General features: G+C 42.3%; 1 protein-coding gene across 1 annotated transcript in view; it reads left to right on the top strand.

Annotated features, from left to right (window-relative positions):
- LOC308467682 (inositol polyphosphate 5-phosphatase OCRL-like) overlaps window positions 1–18852 on the top strand; it is a gene marked incomplete at its 5' end in the record, with an annotated part of 40305 nt that overhangs the window by 11215 nt on the left and 10238 nt on the right. Inside the window, 2 exons of the mRNA XM_080989401.1 lie at window positions 16960–17066; window positions 17590–17674. Of these exons, the coding sequence (XP_080845527.1) occupies window positions 16960–17066; window positions 17590–17638 (156 nt within the window). The 3' untranslated portion in view covers window positions 17639–17674. The remainder of the gene's footprint in view (window positions 1–16959; window positions 17067–17589; window positions 17675–18852) is intronic.

Below are 18852 nucleotides of genomic sequence, written 5' to 3'. Positions count from 1 at the left end.
CCAAATACATTGTTAAAACCTTCTAGGTCCAAAATGTCAGTGTTTTCAAGAAGCAGCCATTCTTTCAACCAGCAAAAGGCTGCTGATTCATAATAAAGTTTAAGGTCTGGCAGGGCAAATCCACCTCTCTCCTTTACATCTGTTAGTATTTTAAATTTTATTCTGGGCTTCTTGCCCTGCCAGACAAATCTGGAAATATCTTTCTGCCACCTCTTGAAACAATCCATTTTGTCCACAATTTGCAAGGTTTGAAACAAAAACAACATTCTAGGCAATACATTCATTTTTACCGCAGCAATACGGCCCAGCAGTGAAAGCTTCAAATTTGACCAAATTTCTAGATCTTTCTTCACTTCAGCCCAACATTTTTCATAGTTATCTTTAAATAAATTCCCATTTTTTGCTGTCATGTTAATCCCCAGGTATTTAACTTTCTTAACCACTGTTAAACCTGTCACATTCTGAAACCTCTCTCTCTCCATTGGTGTTAGATTTTTCTCTAAAACCTTAGTTTTTAACTTGTTCAATTTAAATCCTGCAACCTGACCAAATTCTTGAATCAGTTCTAAAACCCTTTTGGTACTAGATTCTGGCTCCTGTAACGTCAATACTAAATCATCTGCAAATGCTCTCAATTTGTACTGTTTAGCTCCGACCTGTATACCTTTAACCAACTGGTCCCTTCTAACCATGTTCAGCAAAACCTCCAGGACCGAAATAAAAAGTAGTGGGGAAATTGGGCAACCTTGTCATGTCCCTTTTTCTATTTTAAGTTCTTCCGTCACCACATTATTTACAATTAATTTAGCCCTTTGTTCTGAATAAATTGCACTTATACCATTTTCAAAACCTTGGCCTACCCCCATACCCTGTAGGTTCTTCTTCATAAAACTCCAAGAAATATTGTCAAAAGCTTTCTCCGCGTCCACAAATATCAAAACTGCTTTAGTATTTATGTTCACTTCTAGTTTTTCCAAAATATCAATTATATTCCTCAAATTGTCAGACAAGTGTCTTCCCGGGAGAAAGCCCGCTTGATCTTTATGAATCTCTTCCATCAACACTTTTTTGAATCTCTTAGCCAAAATGTCTGCAAAAATTTTGTAATCCACATTGAGTAATGATATGGGGCGGTAGTTCTTAAGCTGTGTCTTTTCAGTCTCTGTTTTCGGTACAAGTGTAATATATGCTTCTTTCCACGACTCTGGTGATCTTTTCCCCTCCATTATTTCATTACAGACCTCTTTCAAAGGTTGTATTAACCATTCTTTCAAAGATCTGTAATATCTAGAAGTCAATCCATCCGGTCCTGGAGACTTACCCAATTGCATATTTTGAATGGCACCTTCTATCTCCTGTTCAGTTATTTTATAGTTCAACATTAGTTTATTTTCTTGAGAGATTTTTTGTAATCCATTTGTTTTCAAAAATTGATCTAGATCAGTTTCTTTCAATGGCCCTTGTGTATATAGTTGTTTAAAGTACCTCTGGAAGCAATTTCTAATCTCAGCTGGGTTCTGTATATTCCTTCCTTCCACTTCTAAATTCGTAACTGTATTTAATTTTTGTCTTTTTTTCATTTGCCAGGCCAACAGTTTCCCACATTTGTTAGCCGATTCAAATGTCTTTTGTCTCATTTGTTTAATTTTCCATTCTATTTCTTGATTCATCATTTTCATATATTGTACTTGATGTAACTTTAATTCTCTCAAAATCTCTTGAGATTTTGGATTTATTCTCAATCTTTTTTCACTTTCCTTTATTTTCTCCAATATCTTATCCTTCTTCTCATTTTGAATTCTCTTCTTTACTGTGTTCTGTTGTATCAGGAACCCTCTCATAACCGCTTTACTTGCGTCCCAGATTACTCTTTTTTCCACCTTGGTACTCAAGTTTATCTCAAAATAGTCTCTCAAGGTTTTTTGGGCCTTCTTAAGCACTTCTTCATCTCTAAATAAGGTGTCATTCATCCTCCATCTAAAAGAGCCAGTTGGTGTTAGTTTCATTTCCATCTTTACAGCATTATGGTTGGAGCATGTTTTCGGGCAGATTTCCACCTTTCTTGTCTTTGGTGCCATTCCTCTATTTATCCATATTTGGTCAATTCTTGTCCATGTCATTTTGGCTTCAGAAAAGAAGGTTCCCTCTTTAGCCATGGGGTTTCTTGTTCTCCAGATATCAACTAAGTCCAAGTTGTCTGTCATCTCAAAAAAGGTTTTCGGTAGTCTACCATCCTTAGTGACTACCTGTCTTTGTGCCTTGTCCATATGTGTAGATACCACTCCATTAATGTCTCCCATCAAAATCATGTTATAATCCAAATAGTCCATCAAAGTCTCATGCAACTTCTTTAAAAAATCAGATTTCCCTTCATTTGGTGCGTAGATTCCTACTATCAAAAATTTTTCTCCTTGTGTTTGAATTTCAATTGCCACAAATCTTCCTTGGTCATCTTTAAAAATAAATTTCGGTGACAATCTGTCCTTTGCATAAATCACAACTCCTCTTTTTTTAACTTTATCCGATGAAATGAACTCCTGACCAAGTCTTTTATTTATCAATAATTTCCTGTGTAATCTTGTTATATGTGTTTCTTGTAAACAAATCAAGTCCAATTGTTCCTTTTTAAATAAATGAAACACAGATTTCCTTTTCTGCGGGGAATTGAGGCCATTACAATTCCAGCTTAGTAGTTGCAGGGCCATGATGTAGTTATTTTAGTTCTCCTCCAACAGCACCTAGTGCCTGTTCCTGTTCCGTCAGTGGTATCACGTTTTTCAGGCGGTCTTTTAGTTCCAGAGATAGTCCTGGTGTGTCTAAAGTTTCTCTTACCGTTGCTCTTAAATCTCCTGGCCGGAAACAGGGAAGGGTAAAATTAAGGAAGTCTGCCTTCCCCCGACTGCATGACAGATGAAAGCAACGAAAGAGAAAGAGCTGTATCTGTATGGAAATAACGATAGAATTGCTTAAGCCTGGCATTGAACTTAAACCCCCTCTCTAGCAAGCAGGAGCAGAGGGGGGGAAAGTAACCTTATTAACCTGCATGATTTATTGAGAGAGGAAAGTTTCCAGCTGCCTTAATTCCTTTGATACGGTCTGCCAAAATAAGATACCAGGATAGAGACTTTAGAAACTTTAGAAATCTTTATAAGGATACATAGTGGATGTTCTACTTGATACAGAGTTTGGACTTTGCTGCCATAATATATCGGACTTTGACAGTTAAATCACGCAGAAAAACTGTTGCAGCATCTATATTGAACTTTCCTGGTTTCTTTGTTCCCTGCTTTTTGTTTCCTTCACTTGGACATTATGTCTTGCTCCCTCTAGAGGGTAAGAAGTAACAATTGGAATAACAGAGTAAGACAGTGGGATTTTCCATTTGGGAACTGCTCCTGTGAGAACGTCCTTGGGACATGAGTGCCCCAGCAGACGAGATTACAACTAGAGCTAAAGCAAAACAACAACAACAAAGGAAAAGAGGTTCAATATCAAGTTTGACACAGACTGGAGCAGCTGCTCAGGAAAAAGCGACGGCTGCCTCCATGGATTCTATGACACAGGCGTTACTCAAGATAAATCAATCCTTGGAAGCTCTGACAAAGCAGAGTACAGAGAACTCACAAAAACTAACAGAATTAACAGCAAGATTGGATCTTAATACGAAAAGTGTGACATCTAATACAGAATCTATAAATAAATTGATTGAAGAGAACTCTGCTACACGTAAAATTGCAGAGGACGCCAGAAAGACTGCTGAAGACACACAGGAAAAATTAGAACCGATTTCGAAAAAAGTCTATGAACATGATCTGGCGTTGTCCTTGATGGAATTACAGAGAAAGGAGAGAAACCTGAAATTAAGACTAATTCCCGAGAGTGAAGGGGACAGCCTTGTGGAGTTCCTTACACAAGAGTTTACTGACTGTTGGCAGGAAGATTTGGAGGAGGAAGAATTTAAGATAATAACAGCATTCAGATTGGGCAGGAGACAGAATAGAAAAACTCCGAGGGATTGCCTGATTACTCTCAGATCCAAGGAAGAAAGAGACAAAATATTAAAACTACATTACCAAAAGGCCTTGGAGATTGAAAATTCACCAATACAAATTTTTAAAGACATCCCTAAACAAATCTTGGAGGTGAGAACCTTCTATAAAGATCTGGTCTACCTGTTGAAGAAGAACAACATCCTCTTTAGGTGGGAGTTCCCACAAGGACTGTCCTTTAATTACAAGGGAAAGAAGGTGAAAATAAAGACAATTCAAGATAAAGAGAAGTTTTTGGAGAGAAACCACGAGGATTTACAGAAGGGAACGGTTGACCCAATTTCGGAACAGAGGAGAGCAGTAGATATTCTGAACTTATCGTTTGGACTTAAACCACCACCATCAGAGGAAGAGCAACAACTTGGAGCAGTAGGAGGAGTAACTGAGAAATAACAAGATGGCCCTGCAACTCCTTAGTTGGAATTGCAATGGGCTCAACATGCCTTTGAAGAGACGCCAAGTATTTCATATTTTGAGAAGAGAACAATTGGATTTGATCTGTCTGCAAGAAACCCATGTGACCAGGGTACATAGGAAATTACTTATTAACAAAAGATTAGGAAAAGAATTTATTTCATCGGACAAAGTCAAGAAAAGAGGAGTAGTGATCTATGTAAAAGAGAAATGGGCCCCAAAAATGATGTTTAAAGATGAACAAGGAAGATACCTGGCAGTTGAAATACAAGTACAAGGAGAAAAATTCTTAGTAGTTGGAGTTTATGCACCAAACGAAGGCAAGGCGGATTTTTTTAAGAAGCTCCATGAAACTCTGATGGACTATTTGGATTATAATGTAATACTTATGGGAGATATGAATGGCGTAGTTTCTACAAATATGGACAAGGCACAAAGACTGACAATTTCCAAGGAAGGGAGACTTCCGAAGACCTTCTTTGAAATGACTGAAAATATGGACTTGATAGACATTTGGAGAACAAGGAACCCTCTCGAGAGAGAGGGAACTTTTTTCTCTCAAGCAATGACGACCTGGACCAGAATCGATCAAATCTGGATTACTAGTGGGATGGCTCCAAAGATTAAGAAAATAGAAATCTGCCCAAAGACTTGCTCCGACCATAACGCCGTGAAGATGGAGATGAAATTTACAACAACTGGTCAATTCAGATGGAGGATGAATGACACCTTGTTTCGAGATGAGGAGATCCACAGAAAGGCCCAAAAAACTTTAAAGGACTATTTTGAAATAAATTTAAAGGCTGATGTAGAAAAAAGAGTGATCTGGGACGCAAGTAAAGCTGTGATGCGAGGATTCTTAATTCAACAAAATTCAATAAAAAAGAGAAAGCAAAATGAGAAGAAGGAAAAGATCTTGGAAAAGATAAAAGGAGAGAAGAAATTAAGATCAAAACCAAAGTCCCAGGAGATTTTGAGAGAGATTAAGTTATATCAAACACAATATATGGAATTGATGAATCAAGAGATTGAGTGGAAGATAAAGCAAATGAGACAAAAGACATTTGAATCTGCAGATAAATGTGGTAAACTTCTGGCTTGGCAATTGAAGAAAAGACAGAAACTAAATACAGTCACAAATCTAGAAGTGGATGGAAAGAATATATCTAAACCCAACGAGATCAGAAACTGTTTCTTGAGTTATTTTAAAAAACTATACTCACAAGGATCACAGAATGAAGAGGACATAGATGAATTCCTTAAAAAATATGGATTACAAAAAATCTCTCATCAAAGTAAGGTGGATCTAAACCAGAGAATAACAGAACAAGAGATAGAGGGTGCCATTCAGAGCATGCAATTGGGCAAATCTCCAGGACCAGATGGACTGACTTCCAGATACTACAAAGCTTTGAAGGAGTGGTTGGTTCAACCGTTAAAGGAAGTCTGTAACGAGATTTTAGAGGGGAAAAGGGCGCCAGAATCGTGGAAAGAAGCGTATATTACACTCATACCAAAGACAGAGACTGAAAAGACTCAACTCAAGAACTACCGCCCAATATCACTACTTAATGTGGATTACAAAATCTTTGCAGACATTTTGGCAAAAAGATTGAAAAGAGTGTTGATGGAGAAGATTAATAAGGACCAAGCAGGCTTTCTCCCAAAAAGGCATTTATCAGATAATGTGAGGAATATAATAGACATTTTGGAACTATTGGAGGTGAATATAAACACTAAAGCAGTGCTGATATTTGTGGACGCGGAGAAAGCCTTTGACAATATTTCTTGGAGTTTTATGAAAAAGAATCTTCATGGGATGGGGGTAGGCCAAGGATTTGAGAATGGTATGGGTGCGATATACTCTGAACAAAAAGCTAAGTTGATTGTAAACAATGTGATAACTGAAGAATTCAAGATAGAAAAAGGGACACGACAGGGGTGCCCAATTTCCCCATTGCTTTTTATTTCTGTTCTGGAGGTGTTGCTAAATATGATTAGAGATGACCAGCAGGTTAAAGGTGTACAGGTCGGAGCTAAACATTACAAGTTAAGGGCCTTCGCAGATGACTTAGTACTAACTTTACAAGAGCCAGACACTAGTACAAAAAGGGTGTTGGAGATAATTCAACAATTCGGCCAGGTAGCCGGATTCAAACTGAACAAACAAAAGACTAAAGTCTTAGAAAAAAACTTAACAGCTATGGAGAAGGAGAAATTTCAAGAAGAGACAGGTCTGACAGTGGTTAAGAAGGTGAAATACCTAGGGGTTCACTTGACATCTAAAAATTTGAACTTGTATAAAGACAACTATGAAAAATGTTGGTCAGAAATTAAAAAAGATTTAGAAATATGGTCAAATTTGAAATTGTCAATGTTAGGCCGAATTGCAGTTATCAAGATGAACGTACTGCCTAGAATGTTATTTTTGTTTCAAACTTTGCAGATTCTTGACAAGATGGACTGTTTCAAGAGGTGGCAGAAAGATATTTCGAAATTTGTCTGGCAGGGCAAAAAGCCCAGAATAAAATTTAAAGTACTTACAGATGCAAAAGAAAGAGGGGGATTTGCCCTGCCGGACTTAAAATTGTACTATGAAGCAGCAGCGTTTTGCTGGCTGAAAGAGTGGATGCTCCTCGAGAACACAGATATCTTGGACTTAGAAGGTTTCAATAATACATTTGGTTGGCATGCATATCTATGGTATGATAAAATCAAAGTGCATAGGGCCTTTAAAAATCACATTGTCAGAAAAGCGTTATTTAATGTTTGGATAAGATATAAAGACTTGTTGGAAAACAAAACCCCTAGATGGTTGTCACCCTTGGAGGCTAAGGCATTGAAGAAACTCAATATGGAGGCCGAATGGCCAAAGTATTGGGAAATCTTGGAACAAGATGGAGATAAATTGAAATTGCAGAGTCATGAGAAATTGAAACCTAAAGTAAGAGATTGGCTCCATTATTATCAAATAATGGAGGTCTACAAATAAGATAGGAAAATTGGCTTCCAGGTGGAGAAATCAAAATTAGAAACTGAATTGTTAGAACCCAATACCAAGAATTTGTCAAGAATGTATAACTTGCTGCTGAAATGGAATACACAAGATGAAACAGTTAAATCGGCTATGATTAAGTGGGCACAGGACATTGGTCATAATATTATGTTTGCTGACTGGGAATGGTTGTGGAACACCGGTATAAAATTTACGGCATGTAATGCCTTAAAGGAAAATGTTATGAAAATGATCTACAGGTGGTACATGACCCCAGTCAAGCTAGCAAAAATTTATCATTTGCCTGATAATAAGTGTTGGAAGTGTAAAGAAACTGAAGGTACTTTCTATCACCTTTGGTGGACGTGCCCGAAGATTAAGGCTTTCTGGGAAATGATATATAATGAAATGAAAAAGGTACTTAAATCTACTTTCCCTAAGAAACCAGAAGCCTTTCTCTTGGGCATTGTCGGCCAATTGGTGTCAAAGAGAGATAGAATTTTCTTTATGTATGCTACGACAGCAGCAAGAATACTCATCGCAAAGTATTGGAAGACACAAGACCTACCCACCGTGGAAGAATGGCAGATGAAAGTGATGGACTATATGACACTGGCTGAGATGACTGGCAGAATCCGTGATCAGAGGAAAGAGACGGCGGAAGAGGACTGGAAGAAATTTAAAATTTATCTTAAGAGCTATTATAAAATTGATGAATGCTAAAATGCCGAGGTGCTGAGAGAAAAAGGGAAACAGTGACTTAAGATTAAGTTAGAGAAAGGACTAAGAGGACATATATTTGATAAAATTGCTCAGAAGCTGCTGAAATAATTTTGCAAACAGGGATGCAGAAAGGGGAGGTATGGGGGAGTCCGAGAAACGAAGGTTATGGAAAAAAGGTTATGAAATTATACATGTTTGTTTGTCTTTTTATTTGTTTGTATTGTTTAAAAAATGCTGTAAAACCAATAAAAATCTATATATATATTAAAAAAATAAATCTCCTGTAGCTTTCTTCTGTAGGTCTTCTCCGTGGTCTCTCCAAAATTTGTCTTTGTCGTCTTCCGATCTTATTTTCCTCTTCTTTCCTTTGTAACTAAAGGATAGGCCTTGAGGAAATTCCCACCTAAAGTTAATTATGTTACTTCTCAACAAGGTAACCAGGTCTTTGTAGTTAGACCTGAGATCCAGAAGGTGTTTCGGAATGTCCTTAAATATCTCAACTTTTGACTGTTGTATTTCCAGTGTCTTCTGGAAATGCAAACTCAGAATCTTGTCCCTCTCTTCTTTTGTTCGGAAAGTAATCAAACAATCTCTCACCTTCTTTTCCCCTCCTTTTCCAAGTCTAAAAGCATTCACTATTTTAAAACTGTCTTTCGCCAAATCTGGATTCCAAAAATCTAGAAATTCCTGTGTAAGAAAATCAACTAAGTTGTCTTTCTCCACTTCAGGTACAGCTCTGACCCTTAAGTTCACTTGTTTCTCCTTCAACTCGATCATAGACAGGGTTGACTTATGGTCTTCAAGTTGTTTATGTAGCGGTGGTATCTTCTCTTAAACCTCTGCAACAGTAGCTGTAGCAATTTCTTTAGCCTCTTCGGCAATCTGACGTCTTGAGGCAGATTCCTGTAATAGTTTCTGAATAGTTTCTGTGTTAGTATTTACTTTCTGTCCCAAATTATTGATACTTGCTGTATTTTGATTAATACTTGTTGTATTTTGATCAATCTTATCCGATGCCTCTGCTACTTGTTTACTTATTCTATCCAAAGATTCATTAATTTTAGCCAGTGCCTGAGCAAGGGCATCGTCACTTGCCATACCTTTAGTTTTAGGTTGTGCCGATGAGGTTGCTATTGGAACTCCAGAGGGGCCAGAAGTCGAAGCTCTCCTTTGCAATCCGCCGTCTGTACGATATAGTCTGCCAGACCTTGTTGCTTGTAACGAGTCTAACTTCTCTTTTCCATCTGCCATACCCCTCTAGATAGAACTCAAGGTCAGTCACACAGTTAGATTCAAAGTTGTTTTGAAATGGAAAGTTCCAGGAAGATAGTGTGAGAAATTCCACAGGCCAGCTGCAATTGTAAATAGTTGTAACAAGTTCCAAATTCCACTAGGGGGACACTGTAACAGTCATAAAGTTCTTAAAACAATTTACTTCTTCCTTAAGTCCCCCAATTTACTGGAAAGATAACATTCTATCTTAAACAGTTACTTTAAGACCAGGAGATACCTATCAGCAATATTGTATCCAAGTTGTATTTCCAATGCAGGACTAGCTGTCAAAGTACGTTCAAAGACAGTACATTCTCTCCAACTTTTTACTGTCACTGGGAATCCGTTCCAGGGGGTTTGAGCGGTGGTTTTTATCTCCTCTTTCTCACCTCTTCTTAGAGAAATAACGTTCAAAACTTCCCCCCCTCTTCCCTCAAATTGAGGGGGGGGGGGAATCCCGGTTAGATGATCGGATTGTAATCCTTTTATGCGTCTTTTAAAGCTTCCGCTTTCAAGTTCAATGCTTTGTTCTATCTACAAGAGCGGGAGGCAGACTTCCCCTTTATACCTCTCCGCTTCAGCCAATTTCTTTCAAATTTTGTACAGTTCCTTAAATTACGTAGTAATCCTACTCACGGATCGTTGTTTTCAAAGCCAAATTGTCAAGGAAGAAAGGCAGCGCTCTCCGGCAACAGCTACGCGGCTTCACTCCACAGAAGAAGCAGACGACTCACAGCACAGCGCCACTTCCCCGTTCCGTTCCGGAGCCCGTTGCCGGGTTCCTTCGCGGATTGGGGGGGGCGCAAACAGTGCCCGCCGAGTCCCAGGTTCACAGGCTTCACCTGCCTGTGATTTCAGGGGTCCCCGCTGCGCCGAAGCGGTATCCGACCCTGTTTCTGTGGAGCGGGTTCCCTCCGAGTTAGAGGGAATCCGCCATTACCGTTGGCGCCACCTCCGGAAGTTCCCCATTATGTTTTGCTTTCAAGCTACCAGCAGCTCGCAGCTGCATTGATTCAATATCGTAACACACAAGTCTCCGTTCTTTAGTCGACGTCTTGTCCACAAAGAACACTGGGCTCCCCCCTGCCGCCTTGGACTCCTGGATGAACCCCCTTCTTAGGTTTTTCTCAATAAACTCCTTTAGGTCCTTGAGCTCTCCCTCCGACATGGAATAGGTTTTCCCCACCGGCAACGTGGCCCCCGGGACCAGGTTGATCTGACAGTCGTATGGTCGATGTGGCGGCAACGCATCCGCCTCTTTCTCACTGAACACCTCCTGTAGATCCCTGTAACACGACGGAATCTCGCTCGTCTCCGCTCTGCGTGCTGCTGCCCTCCTGCCCTCACTTTGTCGAGATAGCCCTTGAGCCAGGCAGTTCTCCATGCAGTGCGTCAAACCGAACGTCAGGGACCGTTGGTGCCAGGAAACCACCGGATCGTGCAACGCCAACCAGCTCATGCCCAATATGATAGGCGGACCCACCAGTGTGGCCACGTGAAAGGCGATGACCTCTGAGTGGGTAGCCACACGCATTCGAATTGGAGGTCATAGAATCATAGAGTTGGAAGAGACCACAAGGGCCATCGAGTCCAACCCCCTGCCAAGCAGGAAACACCATCAGAGCACTCTTGACATATGGTTGTCAAGCCTCTGCTTAAAGATCTCCAAAGAAGGAGACTCCACCACACTCCTTGGCAGCAAATTCCACTGTCGAACAGCTCGAACATCGAACAGGTGTTCGATGCGTGTTCGATGCGTCACTTCACACAGGTGTTTGATGCATCACTTCACCTCCCAGCAGTTCTCTTCCATTAATTGTGGTCACTTGCAGCGGAAAATCCAGAGGCCTCAGGTTCAGTTGGTGCTGCGCAGCAAACTCCTCGCTAAAAAAGGATGCTGACGCACCAGAATCAACGAGCGCTAACTCCTCCACCGTCTGTCCATTTGGGAGTTCTAGGACTACCTTCAACATTATGCTTGCTTTGGGGTGCCCAAGCCGAGGACTTTCTGTGTTGCTCCCGCCTGGCTGTTGCCCCGGTTCACCACCAGCCAGGCTTCTTCGTTTCCCGAAGGCTGGGGCTCCTCTGCCTCTGCCTGCTGGGTGGCCCCCACCATTCCCTGCCAGTTACGACGCTCTGGACACACTCTGGCAAAGTGCCCAGTCTTCTGACACACAAAACATCTTTTTGCCGCTTGCCAGTCTTTTTTCTCCTTCCTGCCAGACCGTTGGGCTTTCAAACTCTCCTGCGCCCGGGCTGTGCCTATTTCCATGGGCTCCGGCTCTTGTTGACGTTCTGAGGCAGCTGCAGGCATCTCAAGAATGCGGTCACCATGGAAACTCCGCTCTCTGCCTTGCTTCCTTTCCCGCCATCTGGCTTCTTGTCTCAAACCCACCCCAAGAGCAGCCTTTGTTAATTCATCCATATTTTTAGGCCGTGGCACCCTTGCAAGCTCGTCCTTAATTTCTGGGTTAAGTTCATTTTTAAACAACGCTTGCACAGGTTCAGTCTCTAAATCCCAACCCAGTTTCTGCACGAGCATAGCAAATTCGGACCAGTAACTGCGTACCGTGGATTTGCCTTGTTTCAAAGCCAGCAGCTCCTCCTGTGTTTTGTCAAGTAAACTTTGATCTGCATAGATAAAGTCCATAGCTTGCCAAAATTTGGCCTCATTTCTGAGGGCTTCATTCCCCGAGGCTATTAACGGCTTGATCCAGCTTCTAGCCCCTCCCGCCAGATGTCTAATGATGTGAGCAACTCTCTGGGCATCGTTCCCAAACTTGGCTGATTCAAGCTCTAAAAAATATCGCATCTCGGTCTTGAAATCCAAGTAACTTTCCGGATCCCCATGGAACCGTTCCACCCACACTGGCTTGCCCCCATTTGCCGATAGCCCACCTGGGGTTCCACTCTGAGAAGCCCTGGCTTCCTCCAGACGGCTCTGCAGGTCAGCCGATCTTTGTTCCAGAGCGACATTTCGCTTTTTCAGCTCCAACACCTCCTTTTCCATTCTGAGGCTTATTCCTTATTCCACCAGCTTTCCAGCAGCAATTTGAGACACGGCAAGCTGTCATAGGCTTTATGCTGTCAAGCCGGCATAGATAAAACTCCAGGCTCACGGCCAGTTCCAATCTATTTGATTTATTGACAAAGTTCAAAAGTACATCTCCTGTGTTTCAAATCACGTCCGACCCTTCCGGCACAGTTGCCGCGTCTGCTTTCTTTTTCCTTTTTTTTACCCAACATGCAAGTCTGCGGAAACCACGCCCCTGACTCCCTCTGTTTACAGAATGACTGGTTCCAGGCTCATCCTCCTCCCTCCCTGCCTCTGGCTCACTGTCAGACGACAGACTGCTAATGATCTCTTTTGGCTCTCTATAAGTGCTGGTTTCTCCCCTTAAATCTTTCCCCGTTTGCCTCTCCCTGACATTCTCTGCAGCCAAAGATGGAGAAGCTCTATACAGTCAGCAAAAACAAGACCTGGAGCTGACTGTGGCTCAGATCATCAGCTTCTTATAGCAAAATTCAAGCTTAAACTGAAGAAAGTAGGAAAAACCACTGGGCCGGTAAGATACAATCTAAGTCAAATCCCTTATGAATACACAGTGGAAGTGAGGAACAGGTTTAAGGATTTAGATTTGGTGGACAGAGTGCCTGAAGAACTATGGATGGAGGCTCGTAACATTATACAGGAGGCAGCAACTAAAACCATCCCAATGAAAAGGAATTGCAAGAAAGCAAAGTGGCTGTCCAACAAGGCCTTACAAATAGCGGGGGAGAGAAGGCAAGCAAAATGCGAGGGAGATAGTGAAAGATACAGGAAATTGAATGCAGATTTCCAAAAAAATAGCAAGGAGAGACAAGAAGGCCTTCTTAAACGAGCAATGCAAAGAAATAGAGGAAAACAATAGAATGGGAAAAACCAGAGATCTGTTCAAGAAAATTGGAGATATGAAAGGAACATTTCGTACAAAGATTACCATAATAAAAGACAATAGTGGAAAGGACCTAACAGAAGCAGAAGACATCAAGAAGAGGTGGCAAGAATACACAGAGGAATTATACCAGAAAGATATGGATGTCTCATACACCCCAGGTAGTGTGGTTGCTGACCTTGAGCCATACATCCTGGAGAGTGAAGTCAAATGGGCCTTAGAAAGCACTGCTAATAACAAGGCCAGTGGAAGTGATGATATTCCAGCTGAACTATTTAAAATTTTAAACGATGATGCTGTTAAGGTGCTACACTCAATATGCCAGCAAATTTGGAAAACTCAGCAGTGGCCAGAGGATTGGAGATCAGTCTGCATCCCAATCCCAAAGAAGGGCAGTGCCAAAGAATGCTCCAACTACTGCACAATTGCACTCATTTCACACGCTAGCAAGGTTATGCTTAAAATTCTACAAGGCAGGCTTAAGCAGTATGTGGACCGAGAACTCCCAGAAGTGCAAGCTGGATTTAGAAGAGGCAGAGGAACCAGAGACCAAATTGCAAACATGCGCTGGATTATGGAGAAAGCTAGAGAGTTCCAGAAAGACATCTACTTCTGTTTCATTGACTATGCAAAAGCCTTTGACTGTGTTGACCACAGCAAACTATGGCAAGTTCTTAAAGAAATGGGAGTGCGTGATCACCTCATCTATCTCCTGAGAAATCTCCATGTGGGATAAGAAGCTACAGTTAGAACTGAATATGGAACAACTGACTGGTTCAAAATTGGGAAAGGAGTACGGCAAGGCTGTATATTGTCTCCCTGCTTATTTAACTTATATGCAGAATTCATCATGCGAAAGGCTGGGCTGGATGAATCCCAAGCCGGAATTAAGATCGCCGGAAGAAATATCAACAACCTCAGATATGCAGATGACACAACCTTGATGGCAGAAAGTGAGGAGGAATTAAAGAACCTTTTAATGAGGGTGAAAGAGGAGAGCGCAAAATATGGTCTGAAGCTCAGCATCAAAAAAACGAAGATCATGGCCACTGGGCCCATCACCTCCTGGCAAATAGAAGGGGAAGAAATGGAGGCAGTGAGAGATTTTACTTTCTTGGGCTCCATGATCACTGCAGATGGTGACAGCAGTCACGAAATTAAAAGACGCCTGCTCCTTGGGAGAAAGGCGATGGCAAACCTAGACAGCGTCTTAAAAAGCAGAGACATCACCTTGCCAACAAAGGTCCGTATAGTTAAAGCCATGGTTATGGAAGTGAGAGCTGGACCATAAAGAAGGCTGATCGCCAAAGAATTGATGCTTTTGAATTGATGCAAAAGTTCCTGGGAGGGAGACTAGATGCTGTTTCCATGCCACTTTGCCGCTTTTGTGCTCTTTGGGGGGACATTTTTGCCCCTTCAAGTGCCACTTCCAGCTTTGCGGCAGTGTGCATGTGCCTCGAAGGCACGTAAATGGAGTTGCACTTGTCAATGATCAGCAGGTGCTCCATGCAGTGGCAGCTGGTCCCTTAGGGCAAACCAGGCACTACCCCACCAACCTCACTTTCCTCTCAGGCAACCCTCACCTGCCTGTCTTCTTACTCAAATCCAGTCCAGGTGGTGGCTCTAGCTCTCTGCTTTTTTCTCTTCCCTAGTCTCAACGTGGCCCTTGTAGAACTCGGAAGAGGAGAACGGAGACGAAACCAAAATTTGCCATCACTGCTTGTAACTGATTTTGCTCTGCTTGACTCTGGGTCCGCTTGCGATTGGCAGCACGAGAGGCAGAAAGCCCAGTCTCATGATGCAGGCGCCAGTCCCCTCTGGCCCCAAGAGCCAGTTTTCTCCTTGTCTCTGTGCTCAGCAACTGCTGCACAGGCTATGCCACTCTTGCTTACTCTTACCACCTGAGCACTGGCATTTGGGAAGCAGTAGTGGCTGCTTTGGGGTGGCTCAGGGAAATGTCACTCCTCTCGAAATCAGATATACTTGGGTGTATTATCATAGCCACAAGGAGACAGTGGTGACTGTCAATTTGGACAGCTGTAGACATTTAGAATCATGGAGGATGTGTTTATCAGTGGCTACCGGTCAGGGCTATTTATTGCCACTATTATCATAAACCACATGCTTTTGATTACCAGTTTCTGGGAAACATGATGGACAGAGTGCTATTGTCCCCGTGTCCCTATGGACTCCCAAGGGCATGTGGCTGGCCATTGTGGGAACAAAATGCTGATCTAACCCAGCAAGGCTCCTGTGTTCTTTAGCATGCACCAGCTACTCTTGCACTAAGACTCTGATACAGTATGTGTCATTCCCCACACCAATACTCTCTCTCTCTCTCTCTCTCTCTCTCTCTCTCTCTCTCTCTCTCTCTCTCTCTCTCCAGGGGCGGGGAGTATTGGGGGCGGGGGAGGGGGGATGAACTGGGTCCTAATCAACAGCTGCCCTGGGGATGAGGGGATCAAATTCTCCATCCTTGCCAACTCCTTTTAGTGATGGGCTGCTTGCCATTGCTGTGCTCCTAAAGCTCTCTTGCTCCCCCCTCCTCTCTTTCTCTTTCTCTTGAATTTGGTAGCTTGAGATAGAACTAACCACCCTGAACATTTCTGGAGAGGAAGATGGGAAGGAGGCAGGAGGCATTGTTCACCAGCTGCTGTGTGCTGCATTGCCCATACAAAGTCGTGGGCTGGGGCTCCAGCTGTTGCTCAGTTTCTACCACTGCCTCTGCAACGTGCTCTAGACAAGGGGTGGTGAACATGTGACCCCATCATCTCATCATGCTGGCTGGGCCTGCAGCCCATCAACCTATGAAGGCCCATCCATGTTCTGTTGCTGTTTTTGTTACTTATTTCCTGCCCTTCACCCTAAGGTCCCAGGGCAGGTTCCAACAATTTAAATAAAATGTTAGCCAAACCTCATGTCCACAGCTGCATATTTAGTAAGCTTTTGGGTGAACTGCACATCCAGAGTGGGAGGATTACTAGCTGCATATTAATAGGGGGAGGGGGAGCTTGGATTTGGGGTGTGAGCAATTTGTTTTTTGTTTTCCCACTTGAGATGCTTGTTGTGGCTAGGGCCGGGCGATATGTCAATAAAGATATATTTTCAAGTCAGCTTGAAGTCTAGATAGTGAGACTGGTTTCATAATTTCTGACCTGGCAATATATTGCGAATCATGATGTGTGTGTGTACTATGCAAAAAACACAATGTGGGGGGAAACTGTAAAGCCAGACAATGCTTCTCTAGATTCCTGCAGCCCCTGTGGACTCTGCCGGTTCAGCTTTCCCCTGCCCTCCTGCAGGGGGCAGCAAAAATCACAATGCGGGGGAAACCGTGAAGCCAGCCAATGCCTCTACATAGCTCCATCTTATTTCAGACATCGTGATATATTGGTGTATTGCAATGTTTAGCTAGTGATATATCACAGTGTTGAAAGCCAGCTATTGCCCAGCCCTAGTTGTGGCCTCAGAGGGCAAGACTTGTCCACCCAGCTGGAGCAAGGAAAGAATGCATACAGGCACACATTCTGTCAGGCTCTCATGCCAGTCCCGCTTGTCATTGGACCTCCAGGAGAAGCAGTTTCTGGATATAGTACCCCAGGATGGTGATGACTCCACTGAGCGGCCAAGGAGATCTGGCTTTTGGTGGACCACCTCTTCAAGAATGCCTGCCACCAGGTGAGCTGAGGGGGACTGTACCATTGAAAGGATGGGTGTTGGCTGGAATCCAGTACCAGTTTTGGGGTGTGCAGGTTCCAAACGCCACAATTGATTTATATCTTAGCTACCAACTCGCTCTTACAAACTCCTGCTGTGAGTATAGTGGCACCTTGGTGGAGCGGCAGTGGGTGGGACATCCAACATATGGTATTCCTTAGAGCGGCTCAGAAAAACCCAAGTGTTCACAACCATTATCTGTCTATCCCTAGCAAAGCGGCTCTCTGAGACTTGCCACTAGAAGAAGCGGGGAATGATTTCACTCTCCCATTGCCCCAAATCATGAGAAGGGTAGTAGGAATGCTACTGTGGAAAGCAGGCGGGATAAAATTCTCAGCCCTTGTGCCAGCTCTCTTGGTGATGGGCTTCTCTCCATTGTTGCATTCCTCGACCTCACATTATGCACCCCAGGGCTGGATTGTTCTTCATGCTATCCAGGATGCACCTCATCCCTTCCTAATGCATGGGTGATACTCTGCTTCAGGAGGACCTCTTCCAGACCCCGGGCATGCAGGACGAGCTGCAGGAGATAATTGAGTGCTTGGACACCAGCATTCCCGAGACGATCCGTATCCTCTTTGGGGGACATTGTTGGGGAGCAGGGCTTCTTGGTGGTTTTCTTTCGCTCTTGGCTGGAGTGGACCTCACTTTTATATACCTGGTGGCTTAGGTTCCTAGGCCAGCCCATCCTTAAGGCTCTGGGACACAGCACAATGAAATGCCCACAGTAAAGTCCAGTCATGCATCCAAACAGCTTAACAGCTTTAACCCCCATTTGAAAACATCAGCCTGGCTAGATAGAGCAGAGGTGGGGAATCTTTTTTTTTAAAAAAAATTATTTTTATTCAATTTTTCCAGTGCAAAATTTATACAATTCATACATCTTTTTTTTAATATCCGTTCTCTTTTTGACTTCCCTCAACTTGACTGATACTCCTTCCCTTCTTAATTTCTTACACATTTCTAAAACCTTACTTCCATTATTTTTATAAATTAAGTCTTATTTTGCTCACATTCTGACATTTCTTCTTACAGAGCTTCGTTAAAACTTACAAGCGTTATTTGATTATCACTTAATTTATGCATATACTCTGTAAACTTTTCCCAATCTTCTATAAATCTCTGATCTCGTTGATTTCGGATCCTTCCCGTCAATCTATCAAGTTCTGCGTAGTCCGTCATCTTCATTCTCCATTCGTCTAGTGTAGGTAGCTCCTCTTGCTTCCATTCCTGTGCCATCAATATTCTTGCTGCAGTCACTGCATATAAAAATAACTTCCTTTCTCTCTTATTTATCTCGCTCCCTGTAATACCAAGTAAGAACGCTTCTCGTTTCTTAACAAAAGTGTATTTAAACATTTTCTTCAATTCATTATATATCATTTCCCAAAAGCTTCTTACTTTCTTACATTCCCACCACATATGAAAGAATGTACCCTCTTTTTCTTTACATTTCCAACATTTGTTACATCCTTTGTACATCCTTGCTAACTTCACTGGTGTTACATACCATCGATACATCATTTTCATCACATTTTCTTTTATTGTTGTGCATGCAGTGAATCTTAAACCTTCTTTCCATAATTTCTCCCAATCCTCCATCTGTATATTATATCCAAAATCTTTGGCCCAGTCAATCATAACCGATTTTACCTCTTCATCCTTTGTATGCCATTCTAATAATATCTTATACATTTTGGCCACAACTTTAAAATCATTATTTATTATTTCTTTCTGAAATTTCGAC

The sequence above is a fragment of the Podarcis pityusensis genome, assembly GCF_964106645.2.
Source record: "Podarcis pityusensis genome assembly, chromosome: W".
NCBI classification, from domain to species: Eukaryota; Metazoa; Chordata; class Lepidosauria; order Squamata; family Lacertidae; genus Podarcis; species Podarcis pityusensis.
This window is presented reverse-complemented; position numbering and strand designations above follow the sequence as displayed.